This window comes from Phoenix dactylifera, chromosome 7, assembly GCF_009389715.1.
Source record: "Phoenix dactylifera cultivar Barhee BC4 chromosome 7, palm_55x_up_171113_PBpolish2nd_filt_p, whole genome shotgun sequence".
Classification (NCBI taxonomy): domain Eukaryota; kingdom Viridiplantae; phylum Streptophyta; class Magnoliopsida; order Arecales; family Arecaceae; genus Phoenix; species Phoenix dactylifera.
This window is the reverse complement of record NC_052398.1, coordinates 7,717,908-7,730,815: the sequence shown is the minus strand read 5'-3', so window position 1 is coordinate 7,730,815 and position 12,908 is coordinate 7,717,908. Positions and strand designations below refer to the sequence as shown.

At 38.3% G+C, this 12,908-nt stretch overlaps 1 protein-coding gene across 1 annotated transcript; it reads left to right on the top strand.

The window, feature by feature from the left end:
* The first annotated feature begins 6,694 nt into the window (after nt 1-6,694).
* LOC103706475 (pyrophosphate-energized vacuolar membrane proton pump) lies at nt 6,695-12,908 on the top strand. Its single transcript, XM_008790581.4, has 8 exons — nt 6,695-7,076; nt 9,662-10,236; nt 10,530-10,909; nt 11,001-11,087; nt 11,192-11,522; nt 11,619-12,029; nt 12,114-12,173; nt 12,322-12,908. Exons 1-8 carry the CDS (start codon nt 6,830-6,832, stop codon nt 12,526-12,528), a joined length of 2,298 nt encoding a protein of 765 aa, XP_008788803.2. The 5' UTR covers nt 6,695-6,829; the 3' UTR covers nt 12,529-12,908.

Genomic DNA, 12,908 nt, shown 5'->3' with positions numbered 1-12,908 from the left:
TAAAGACTATCTTGTCCATCGCTCACGCGAATTGGAGGGTTTGAGTTTGTTTTTGAGTTGTGGAGTTAATTTTCTCCTGGGGATGGATTCGGTGTTAGATTCGGGAATTATGCCGTTTTATTCCTCTTTCAATATTTTATTTCCGTTTATTTCTTAAGTGGTGGGGGAGAACACGAATCATTAGCCGTTTGATTCGCATCCCGCCGCGGAATCTTCTCCCTAAAAAGATTCGCTACCGCAGCCGGGGAGGAAGCGAACGGGTTCCGGTGTCCCTCAAGCAACTCCGTGTGACTCGGCGCGTTTAGCAAACGGGACACGGCTAGCCAACGGATAAGATCGACGGGAAAGGTACTCCCGAGATCGAAACTTTTTTTTGAGAGCTACGGAAGGAGGGAGAGATCCACTGCACGGCCGCAAACAGAAAACGACAAGCAACGCCTAGAGGTGGCAGTGGGGCCGCATGGAAGGTCCACGTGTCAGCTGATGGTTTGCCGATGAGTGTGTGTGGACTTTTGGATGCGGAGGTCAGATCCAGTTGGACTAAGAGCAGTGGGAGCTTTTCTTTTTTATCCCCTGGGATTACGAAGCAATCAGGGCCGTTGGCTTTATATGAGGATCTTGATGGGTCCAGATTGGGGCCAGCGATCGCAGGGGTAGTGTAAGAAAAAGGATCGGATATACTGAATTTATCAAATAATAGTTTTAAGAGGCAAGGCAAGGAGAGGCAGGGAAAGAATTATCTTTGATTTTATTGCTAATATATACAAAAAATATCTTCCCATTGATAACTTCATAAACGGTCCTAAAATATGAAAACATTGAAAAGTGTCAGGGTTGCCTTAAAAAAATTGTGTGCATTAGGACACAAGCTGGGTTGACCTAAACCTGGATCCGTCCACCTAAGCATAGGGTTAAGTTTAAGTTTTCATAAATTTGGATTGGGGTTGGACTTAAGAAGACACTAACTTGACTTCAAATAGGTTTGAGTTAGAACTAATTTTAAATCCAACCCAAGCCCAGCCCTAACCCAACCTAGACGGATTTAACCCGACCTAATATAATATAAATAAATGAATAATTTATATTTTGTATTTCATATGGATTATTTATATGTTTATAGTTATATCTTCAATTTTGTTAAATTATATATAAGTGCACTATTGAAGTTTATGAATGATTTGGATCTCAATTCAACCAGATTTCTCACGATTAACATGGCGCAATCCAACTAACCTGACCCTGGCCTAGTAAACCCGATAATGTGATAAGTCTTGCATGTTTCACCAATTTATGTGCTATTTCATTATATGATTAAATATGCATTTCATGGAAGCTTTTTTAAAAGATTTCGCCTTCTTAAAACTCAAGTTTGAAGCTGCGCTACTGAGATATTGTACGTTGACAACAACAAATGGGTCTCCTTGCAAATTAACATTAGGAAGACCCAAATTAATGCAAAAGCACAACCTTTCTCTAACTGCAAATTCTTTAATCATAGTGCTAATACGCGTGAAACATTTTCTTCTATAACAAATCTGCAACTAACTCATGGTTTTAGAATTGCTTATTTTAAGTATATAACAAATATATCCTAAGACCACTAGTTTTTATTATAACTCAAAAACATAAGAAAAAAATCTCTAATTTCCTATTGATATTTTACAATAGTCACTATTAGTCATTATGGTGGAAGCTAATATCAAATTATATTACATTCTATGATAATACTTTCAAAAATCTCTTATTACAACGACCGTTACAACATAACGACGGTCATTATCTTAAAAATCTCTTTGCCCACATCTTCCACTCCATGTTTACCCTGGCAAGCATGATTGTGGTCGAATCTAACCACAAGAAGTCGAGCAATCCCAATTGGCTCATGGCTCTCTATGATGGACCCTTGAAAGGAGGATGAATTGGAGGGATGTGAAGGTAATCACGGAGTGGAAGATGTAAGCCATCTCATATCTTGGAAAGAATAAGCGAGCCTACCAAGCCAATGAAAAATATATCAATTATTGTGCATGGCACCAGATCTCAAATTTGCTAGTCTCTCATATCTATATCTATGCCTTCTTTGCTGCCCCACCATTAATAATTACAAGAAAAGAAATGATGCTGCAGAGCAGTCCAAATCACACAACATTACTGTGTGATTCACAGCTTCTGAAGCCATGAACCCAATCATTACAAAGCACAAACAATGGGACCATTTCCTGCAACTGGGGTGTGATCTCCATCTGAACTTGTAACCAGGCAGCAGTTACTTTTGCCGGTGGGTCACACACTTCAAGTGCAACATTAACTAGATGTGCTTTCTCGTTTACCTCATTTGACACTCGTGACATTAGTTGTTGGCCATCCAAGACTCATTTGATTTGCAAAAAAATAAAAAAAAATGAAGAAAGACTATTTTTTTTAAAAAAATATTTTTATAAAATTAGAAAAAAAAAATCATAAGAGACATGAAAAAACTATTTTCTCATTAATTAGAAATTAGAATTTTTTTTCAAAATTATCTTTAACCCTCAACTTTTTCTTTATTAAATGTATAATATATATGCCATACTACTTTTTTATTAATGTAGATGCTCAACCAAATATAAGCTACTCTAAAATGTACCATTTTCTCATGGTCAATCAAACATACTAAAACTATTTTTTCAGGTATCATATTCTTAGAAATTAACTTTTAAAAAAAAATGTTTGGACGAGGATTGCTAACCAAATGAGTCCTTGAAGACTAATTTTACAAATCTAAAAACATCTAGGGAAATTTTAGCATAGAGCTTCTTGATGGATTCTATGATACTTTCCCTTCCTTGAGGGGAATTCTACTTTTCATCTTCTCACCTTTTTTTTTTTTTGAGGAATATCTTTTCACGGTTCTTTCATGCTTCATACAAAATAAATATAAAAAGATAAAGGAATCTCAAAAAGATGTGCATTGGTGGCCGTTTAGCAAGAAGAGTAGCCTTTTGCAAACATTTATAGATTGCACAAGGGGTTATTTGGAAAGCAAAAAAAAGGAGGATGTTATAAATTTCAATAATCTAGGAGCTATATGGGAAAACACTAATCACCTTTTTTTTCCTTTTGTTTTTGCAGAGAGAGGATGCAGTTTGGTTTTTGCTCCTCCTCCATGGACAAGAAAGGGAGGGATCATTAACTTTTAACATTCATAATAAACATAGTCACGCATGTGCTTAATTTACTATGATTAATATAAACACCCTCGAGATATTCTTATTAAAGCATTCATTCACATCTAAGGGATCCCTTGCTCCCCACAATTCCCACCAATCCTGCTATCCCATGCTGAGCTGTGGAGAGATACACCTTGGAATACCTTTGGAATGTAGCAAAAGTGAGCTACTTGATGTTAAAAAAAAAAAAAAAACATTTGTTAGGCCTTTTAAGTAGCATACCCATCCAAATCAACCTAATATTATTTGCAGGGCAATCACATGAAAGCACTTTGTAAACTAACTCACACCAGCATATGTTAAAAACTTTCCATCCCCCTGGAAGAAAAAAAAAATCAGTCTATGTTGCAGAACTTATTTTAGTGTTTGCTTTCCTCTTTGTGAAGCTCATGAAATGCCCTCCTTGTGCTTTGGGCTGTTTGGGGATTTTGGAGATGAAGCCAAGCTGGATCAATTGTTTGGCTCATCAATGAAGTTATTATCAAGCCAAAAATAAATCATTTATATAAACTTTTGAGTAAATTACAAAATTAGGGGTAAATTATACTTACATGTAATGGTTTGAAAAACTCACGCTTAACCCCAAGATTTATTTTTATCCAATACTGTAACTCATAAATTAACAGAATATTAGTCAAATCATTAATCTTAAATAGAACCTAATTACCACGTTAAATTTTTTTTGAAATGACCAAAATAATCTTAGGTGACATGCTAAGCACCCAAAGATATAAAAAAATGTATGCATCCTCCCCCTCACCCTATAAATTGTTTCATTAATATTGTTAATTTAACTGGATGTAAGTGTAGATTTTATAAATTATTGGATGTAAGTATAATAAATATAAACCTGAAGAAAATTTTTAAATTTTATTTTCAACTTTTTTTCTCTAAAAGTAAAAATAAGTGGATCTCTCTCCTAAGATTTTACCCTTTTTTTTTTAATGAAAAGATGGTGATATTGTTTCATTAGTAGCCTAACACTTTGATGTGTCAACGGAAACAAAAAAAAATCTAATATCTTGCTTTTTCTCATGTGCAATGCACGTGACTCTTGCAGCGATGTCACCTCACCATCAAGGAAAAAAATGGAAACCCTCGGTCCTGAGTAGATGTTAAAGGGTCGGCTAGGGTGGGTCGAATCAGATCATATAAAGTTATAAAAATTATTTTTTTAACATACAAATCAATATTTATTTTGTAGAAAAGGGTGAATATATATATATATATATATATCAGATTTTAGCATTATCTTCGAATCCATTGCGGGTCAAACTTATCTCGTTTGGATCGGGTCAGATCAGATATTTGATGGAGCGGAGTAAATTGCTGCCCCTAAAACTTGTTCTATTGGCTTCTCAAACATGCATAAAAAACTAAGATCAAAGCATGTAAAGAATGCATCAAAATAAAATTCAATAGTAAACTTTGATGCTTAATTATTATTATACTTTACTAAGGTGATGTTGTCGCCACCCTAGGTTGCACATTGTGTTGTTGCTACCTATGCCACCGACGCTCAACATCAATTTACGAAGGTCATCGGTTGAAATGGTGTCCAAATTTTTGCCTTTGCCTTCATGATATGCTTGAAATAAAACTGAAAGAAAGTTTTGTACAAATTGAGGCTAGAAACAATCTTCAACATTTGCATCCTCGAACTCAATTATACTATAAATACAAGCTAAATTATGAAATAAAAGGAATCCTTCGTGGTTGATTGCGCACTAGGATGAACAAAGAAAGGCCACAAGAACATACTTTTGTCCAATATGTGATTATAATGGACATCAACTTGAGCAACATTGTAGTGTAAATTGTTTCTAGTTGCTCACCACTTTGCCCTTCCTCACCACCTTTTTATTCATAGATATACTCATATTACCAAAGATATAAGAGGTACATCTATATGGATTAAGAGAGGTTCGATAGAATGTCCCAACCTAGGATGGTGACTACGAAGTAGATGAAGATTAAAATTATTAGAGCATGTTATTCGTTTTGATATATGTCAAATTGAAAGTTGGTTACATAATGATCCCCACCCAATGACCATCGTCGTGGAATAAGAGAAACCACCAATTCAAGACATTGCATCAGAGAATGGATGAGAAGGGAAGCTCATCGAACCGGATCATCATCCATCTCGGCATGTTATCAGATGATAAATGGTACCATATACATAGGTGCAATGCTTCAATTTACTAGTTTGAATGATCATATACACATGCTATTTCATCGATGCTCTCCACTAGAAGATACAATTTTGTTAGGTCATTTTAAACATGTATAACATCTAGGGTATCAATTGGGATTTAACATCCCTGATAATGTTGATGTTCGGGCCGAATCATGATATTGTAAACATTCCTAAAATAAGTAAGATTTTGTTTGTTGCCTTACTGCGTCCCTTATTTATATAGGTTGGGCCACGGTGTGCATGCTCTTCTCTTGTAATGGCTAGGTCAATCATGTGATACCCTTTTCATGGTGATGGCCTTCTTTAAAAACAATTCTACAATTGTATGTCAGAATTAAGTTACACTTCATGATGTAACTTTGCAAGGGTTACATTTTTTAATTGAATGATTATTAAATTTAATTTACTATTTCTAAACTACTTACATATTAAAAATTATATAATTTAAAAAAATTTAGCTTAGGCATCAAGCAGTAAAAAATATATATTATTATATATATTTAAATTATCAAATTTTTGATCATTTCAAGCATAAATTAGGAGTCTCTAAATTCTATAATTTGAGATGATGGATCAAATTCAATGACTTAGATCAATGGCATGAATCATTCATGTAGGATTCTTCATCTAATTAAAAAAAAAAAGAGGGTAGCTTGAATATGGCTCCACGATTATAAAGTAATAATTAATTGAGTGTTATGCTTTGAGTGAAATGTGGTAAAGGGTTGACAGATGGCAATTCCATCAAATGGTCCCCTTTACGTAACCATCCCACGCTTCCACAAGTTCCGGATTTTAAAGAAAACGGAAATCCTGTTTCCCCTTTTTCTTATTTTATTGTTTCCTCCGTTCGTTCCGTAGGATTTCATCCTTCTAGGCCGCCGTTCCGCTCACTCGTTCCACGTGTGGATATCTTGGTCTCACAGGAAACATAAACTAATAGCACTGAAACGCATCTCTACCGTCCATTTAGAATATTTATTTCACCAATCTGGACCGTCCAGTGTTTTGCGCCCCATTAGCTGTCACGAAGTTTCTCTCCCCGAAGGCGCGTCAGCACAGCGAATCATTAAAACGCGCGAGCCATGTGATCCTCCAGATCATTTTACTTAACGTGCCCTCCAGAAAAACCCCGGGAGCCGAAAAACCCTTTGCAACGCAGAGAGCCAGCGATTGGGTGTACGGTTAAGCAAAACTGTACCGCAGCCAGAAAGGAAGAAATTCGTAATTGTTTGGCTCTTTCCGGCCTCGAACTTTTTACCAGGCCCTCCTCTTCGGGAGTCTCCAATCTTATATATGACGAACCGGAGCTCACGTCAGGAGGCGCTGCAGGAAGCCCTCGAACTCTCGTAGCCCTAGTTTTAACTTTCCGGTGCTGGGTTTTGCGTTTCTTGGGGGTTGGGTGCGGCCAGATCCGGCAATGGGGGCGGCGATCCTCTCCGATCTCCTGACGGAGATTCTGATCCCGGTGGCCGCCGTCGTCGGGATCGTCTTCTCCTTGTTCCAGTGGATGCTGGTCTCCAAGGTGAAGCTCTCGCCGGAGCGGCAGACACCGGCGAGAGGGAACAAGAACGACTACGCTGACTACCTCATCGAGGAGGAGGAGGGCCTCAACGACCACAACGTCGTCGTCAAGTGCGCCGACATCCAGAGCGCCATTTCGGAGGGTGAGAACTCTTTGATCGGATCTCTTGCGACTCGATGTTTCTTTCTTTTTCATGTTGCAGATCTGTTTGTTTTATAGTCTGATCTTTCTATCCTTGTAATCAAAGATTCCATGAAGCTTCTTGATTTCGTTTAGATCTCCCTGAATGTTGGAAAAAAAAATGGATTACTTTTCTTTTAATCTTGACTATATCTGCTCGTTATTTTTACAAGCCTCCTTGTGCTTTTGGAAGCTTTTAGCTGATATTTCGGGTATTTCGGGTAGGTCTTTGATATTTTTGGAAGTTTTAAGCTGATTGTCGGCAGCAAAAACAGTTTTTTCCTTCTGGGGTTAGGGTTTCTATGAGTGTGATTACTGTAGCAGAGCTTTTGTGTACCTCATTTTTTTTAACCTGGTTAAGTATAGTTTTCTTTCCTTATCCTAGTTCTGCATAACTAATTCTTTTGCGTATGCCTTCCATACGGGCCCTTTGGTTTATTTGGTGCTTCAGAGATATGCCTTATTTTATATCAGATTATTCCTTTTTCTCTTCATATAAACTTCTTCAAACCTGTATTTGCTGCTGTTTTTATGATATTTATGACTGGTATATGTTAGTTTTCGTCATCGATTACTCTTTTCTCTCCCTTTTTTTTGATCTCTCATATTTTTATTCGTCTCAGAGTAAATTTAAATATTTAAATATTTGTTGAATTTGTTCCATACATATATGTTCGGTGGTCAAAGAAAAAGGTTGTGTATTGTGGTCCTCACAAAAATTCTGGCTTATGTTGGGCACTTGTAAGGAGATAAGCAGTTGCTTATTATGGTCCTCAGAAATGTTTGTTAGACTAGATTTGTCCTGACTTCTCTCTGGATTTTTTTTTCACTCTGCAGCCTTCCTATCTCAATAATTCTCGTTTGTCATCAAGGGATGTGATATGGTGTCAAGTTGATATTATAATATTATTTGTGTTCTAAATGTGGGGTTAGTTATCCTTATAAAAATGCTCAATTCTTCTTTTTTGAATGGTAATTATGGTAGTTTTCTGTCAAATGAGAATGTACCATTTGCTAGAAGGTCGTTAGAGGATGTCCTCAACAGAATTTTGTTAAATGATATGCTAGATTGATTTTCATCTATATATTCCGATTGTTTGACCTTTATATCTAATGATTCTTCAGTCTTAATTTGTAAGGACCCGTGCAGGCGTATGTTTAGTCTCATATTGGTAATGCATCGGATAAATCTTGGGTATTTGTACAAGGTCAGTGAATTCAATAATTTCTTCCGACTAGTCTTTTGAGTGAGGTTTTGAGTTGTTACAAATGGTATTAGAGTAGACGTGGTCTATATGACCAATATGGATTAAAGGACACTGCAAGACAAGCTTATTTAGGTTGACCAATTTTATCGTAGTATTTGTGATTGGATTTGTGATACTTATGATTGGATTTGAATGGACTGATACCCTTAGTTTGGCGAAGATACAAGGACTTCAATGGAGGGAGGATGAGAGGACTCGTGCTGGTATGTGTATAGTTCCACATCAATCGTGCATTGAATGGATCTTGGATACTTATGCAGAGTTGAGAAATCTAAATAACACCTTCTTGGCTAGTCTTTTGAGGTTAGGTCCTTGGTTTTTATATAATCACTGAATCTTATGTGCTGCCAATTGGATCTTGCTATTAACGTTGTGAATTCTAGTACTCTATGATTCCATGAAATTAATCTTCTCAAAATTTGCTCAGTAACCTTATGTCAGATGCTCAGAAGTAGTAATGCACTGTGCTTCTCATAAAAACTCATCCTTTCTTTGATGGTTGTGGAAGAAAACTAATTTCGACCATTGATGTCGCTATGCATAATTCATTTGAGATTTATTTTAGGCTGACTGATCCATGTTTTCTATCTGGTGTCCATTATCCTATTAACAGAAAACACATCATGCCCCCGACTTACTCTTCGCCCTTTGGCCTAACCTGAACTGTTCTGCAAGGGCCATACCCATGCTTATATTTTATTATACAATGTATTCTTTTTATGATTGTATCCATTACCATTTAACAAATTTTACATACATTTCTGATGAGATTTGTGTATCAAATTCACTGCCTGCTTTGTCAAGTTAGTTTCTCTACTATTAGCATTGTAAAACAGAGGTGGAAACAATTTATCTAAAATTTGTTTTTGGAGGGTTTTGATCTATCAATCATAGTTCCCCAGCTGGTCAAAGAGTTGATTGGCTTTGGCTCGGATTGTGTAGAGTGGAAGTTCAAATTATGTTCATAGCTCTGATAACATGTCAGTTGTTATAAATCAATATTATTCAATAGAGTCAATACCATGGATATTATTGTTGATATTACTGGAAAATGACTATATAGTTAAGTTGTGTTGACTATGTGTTTGAGTACCCTACAACCTGATCGTAAGTTATTGCAAAATGAGATATGAACTCTCTAGAGTCTTGAAATTGCTATCTTCATTTCTTTTCTTTTTGCTTTTTCAGTCCGTTCATGGTGTTAAAGTAAAAATAAAATTTGCTTTCTGTGGCATGACATCTGTGGAAACTAATTTTGACCTGTTTATTTATGCAACAGGTGCTACATCTTTTCTTTTCACTGAATATCAATATGTTGGAGTGTTCATGGTTGCATTTGCAATTCTGATCTTCCTCTTCCTTGGCTCTGTGGAGGGCTTCAGCACGAAGAGCCAGCCCTGCACCTATAGCAAGGACAAGACTTGCAAGCCTGCCCTTGCTAATGCCATTTTCAGCACTGTGTCATTCTTGCTTGGTGCAATCACCTCTGTGGTTTCTGGTTTTCTTGGGATGAAGATTGCAACATATGCAAATGCCAGGACTACTTTGGAGGCAAGGAAGGGTGTTGGAAAGGCTTTCATTACTGCATTCCGCTCTGGTGCAGTTATGGGCTTTTTGCTTGCTGCAAATGGGCTTCTGGTGCTTTACATTGCAATCAACCTATTCAAGTTGTATTATGGGGAAGACTGGGAAGGGCTTTTTGAGGCTATTACTGGTTACGGCCTCGGTGGTTCTTCCATGGCCCTTTTTGGGAGAGTTGGTGGAGGTATTTATACGAAAGCTGCTGATGTTGGTGCTGATCTTGTCGGAAAGGTTGAGAGGAACATTCCTGAGGACGACCCTAGAAACCCTGCTGTAAGAATGTCATCTCTTCATGACAACCTTTAGTTTTAGTACATTCATTCATCCTTGGCTGCATATTATCATGATGTAGGTTCTGCCAAGGAGCCCTTATGTTGTTTTCGGCCCGTAACATTATATGTTCTTTCGTCTTTCTGTGCCACAAGCATTTCAACTATTTGTTAGTGCTGATATCTATATCAACCGATTTTTTTCTTAATATTTTCAGCACATTCTAGTTTTTGTTTAATTGCAGATATTTTCTGTTCTTGCCATGGAGGTTGATGTATTTTTGACATGATTTACAGGTGATTGCTGACAATGTTGGTGATAATGTTGGGGATATTGCTGGTATGGGGTCGGATCTGTTTGGCTCATATGCTGAGTCTTCATGTGCTGCCCTTGTAGTTGCCTCGATCTCTTCCTTTGGAATTAACCATGAGCTGACAGCTATGTTATACCCCCTTCTCATTAGCTCCATGGGTATCATTGTTTGTTTGATCACTACTCTCTTTGCAACTGACTTCTTTGAGATAAAGGCGGTGAAGGAGATTGAGCCTGCACTAAAGAGGCAGCTCATAATCTCCACTGCTCTTATGACTGTGGGCGTTGGAATTGTTAGTTGGATAGCTCTCCCATCAACCTTCACAATATTCAATTTTGGTGTCCAGAAGACGGTGAAGAACTGGTAAGCCGCATGTTACTCCTTTTCTTGTTTGTCTGGTAAGGTTTTGCCGCCTTTTCATCAGCACCTTGTTGCATCATGTTGGACTTGTCAGGGAGCTTTTCTTCTGTGTGGCAATTGGTTTGTGGGCTGGCCTGGTCATAGGTTTTGTCACTGAATACTATACAAGCAATGCATACAGGTGCGCTAATGAGTTTTCTTTGTCGCAGCGGTAGCCAACTAGTTTCTGTTACCACATGTTCTAGTTTACTTATTTCCATATTAACTCAACGTCCTCCTATGCAGCCCTGTGCAAGATGTTGCTGATTCGTGTAGAACTGGAGCTGCCACTAATGTTATCTTTGGACTTGCTTTGGGATACAAATCTGTCATCATTCCAATTTTTGCTATTGCCATCAGCATTTTTGTTAGTTTTAGTTTTGCTGCCATGTATGGTATTGCAGTTGCTGCTCTAGGAATGCTGAGCAACATTGCTACTGGGCTTGCCATTGATGCATATGGACCCATCAGTGACAATGCCGGAGGTATTGCTGAGATGGCTGGAATGAGCCACAGAATTCGTGAGAGAACTGATGCTCTAGATGCCGCCGGAAACACCACTGCTGCCATTGGAAAGGTGCAGCAATTACTTCTTGCGATAAAATCATTTTCTTAATCATAACATGTCTTGGTTGCGCATTTCAATTTTTGGTACTTCTGTTTCCTTTTTCAGGGATTTGCGATTGGTTCAGCAGCCTTAGTGTCTCTGGCACTTTTTGGTGCCTTTGTGAGCCGAGCATCAATTTCAACTGTCGATGTTCTCACCCCCAAAGTCTTCATTGGGTTGATTGTTGGTGCCATGCTTCCTTACTGGTTCTCAGCCATGACCATGAAGAGTGTTGGCAGTGCAGCTCTCAAGATGGTTGAGGAGGTCCGCAGGCAGTTCAACACCATTCCTGGACTCATGGAGGGAACTACTAAACCAGACTATGCAACCTGTGTCAAGATATCCACGGATGCTTCCATCAAGGAAATGATTCCTCCTGGCGCTCTTGTCATGGTCACCCCTCTGATCGTTGGAACTTTCTTTGGTGTGGAAACTCTGTCAGGAGTCCTCGCAGGCTCTCTTGTTTCTGGGGTTCAGGTTAGCAGCGATTCCTTGTATCCAACATCATTCAAATTCTGATGTGGTATTTTTCAGTCCTGAATTGGTTTTAATATGGGACAGATTGCTATCTCCGCATCCAACACTGGCGGTGCATGGGATAACGCGAAGAAATATATTGAGGTAAATTATTTCCAAATTTGAATTTTTTGTTTCCCAGGCCTTTTGGAGCCATGGGGTGTGAATTAACCAAGCCTTTAACCTTTATCATCAGTAAGTGAGAGTTGTAAGTCCTTGAAGTGTGAATTCCATTTTCCCTGTTTTTGTCTAGGCTGGAGCTTCGGAGCATGCCAGGACCCTTGGTCCCAAAGGTTCAGATGCCCACAAGGCGGCAGTGATTGGTGACACCATTGGGGACCCCCTCAAGGACACATCAGGGCCATCGCTCAACATCCTCATCAAGCTCATGGCTGTGGAGTCGCTTGTATTTGCTCCTTTCTTCGCCACGCATGGGGGTCTTCTCTTCAAGATCTTCTAAACGAGAAAAGAAAGAAAATTAAAGCACGCATCCTACCCGTCTACACTGCTACATCCTTACCCGATCCTATCTTCTCTTCTACTTACCCTTTTCCCCATCGTCTTTTATACTCCCGACTCCCATTTTTATTTTTATGTTCGGTGCTTAATTTCACCTTGTAGGCGGTGTCGTGTCTGAGTGCCCAGGCATGGCTGGACGCGAACGGTTAAATTTTCCTTTTGCTAGATAAATTGCGATGATGATGATAAATTTATGAGGCTTAGCTATGTGCGGTCTCTCTGAGATCGTGTAAGGGTGTTTATTGTCCCTTTTACTTTAGCCAGAGAGACAGAAAGAGAGGGACAGTGTTCATAAAATCGTGGTTTACCTGTTTGTCGCAA

What these genes read in the sequence shown, in the direction of transcription:
- LOC103706475 (XM_008790581.4), top strand. Translation starts at nt 6,830, where the DNA reads ATGGGGGCGGCGATCCTCTCCGATCTCCTGACGGAGATTCTGATCCCG. An exon ending in CCAGAGCGCCATTTCGGAGG is followed by an intron (nt 7,077 to 9,661) that starts GTGAGAACTCTT and finishes TTTATGCAACAG; the next exon opens with GTGCTACATCTTTTCTTTTC. An exon ending in ACGACCCTAGAAACCCTGCT is followed by an intron (nt 10,237 to 10,529) that starts GTAAGAATGTCA and finishes CATGATTTACAG; the next exon opens with GTGATTGCTGACAATGTTGG.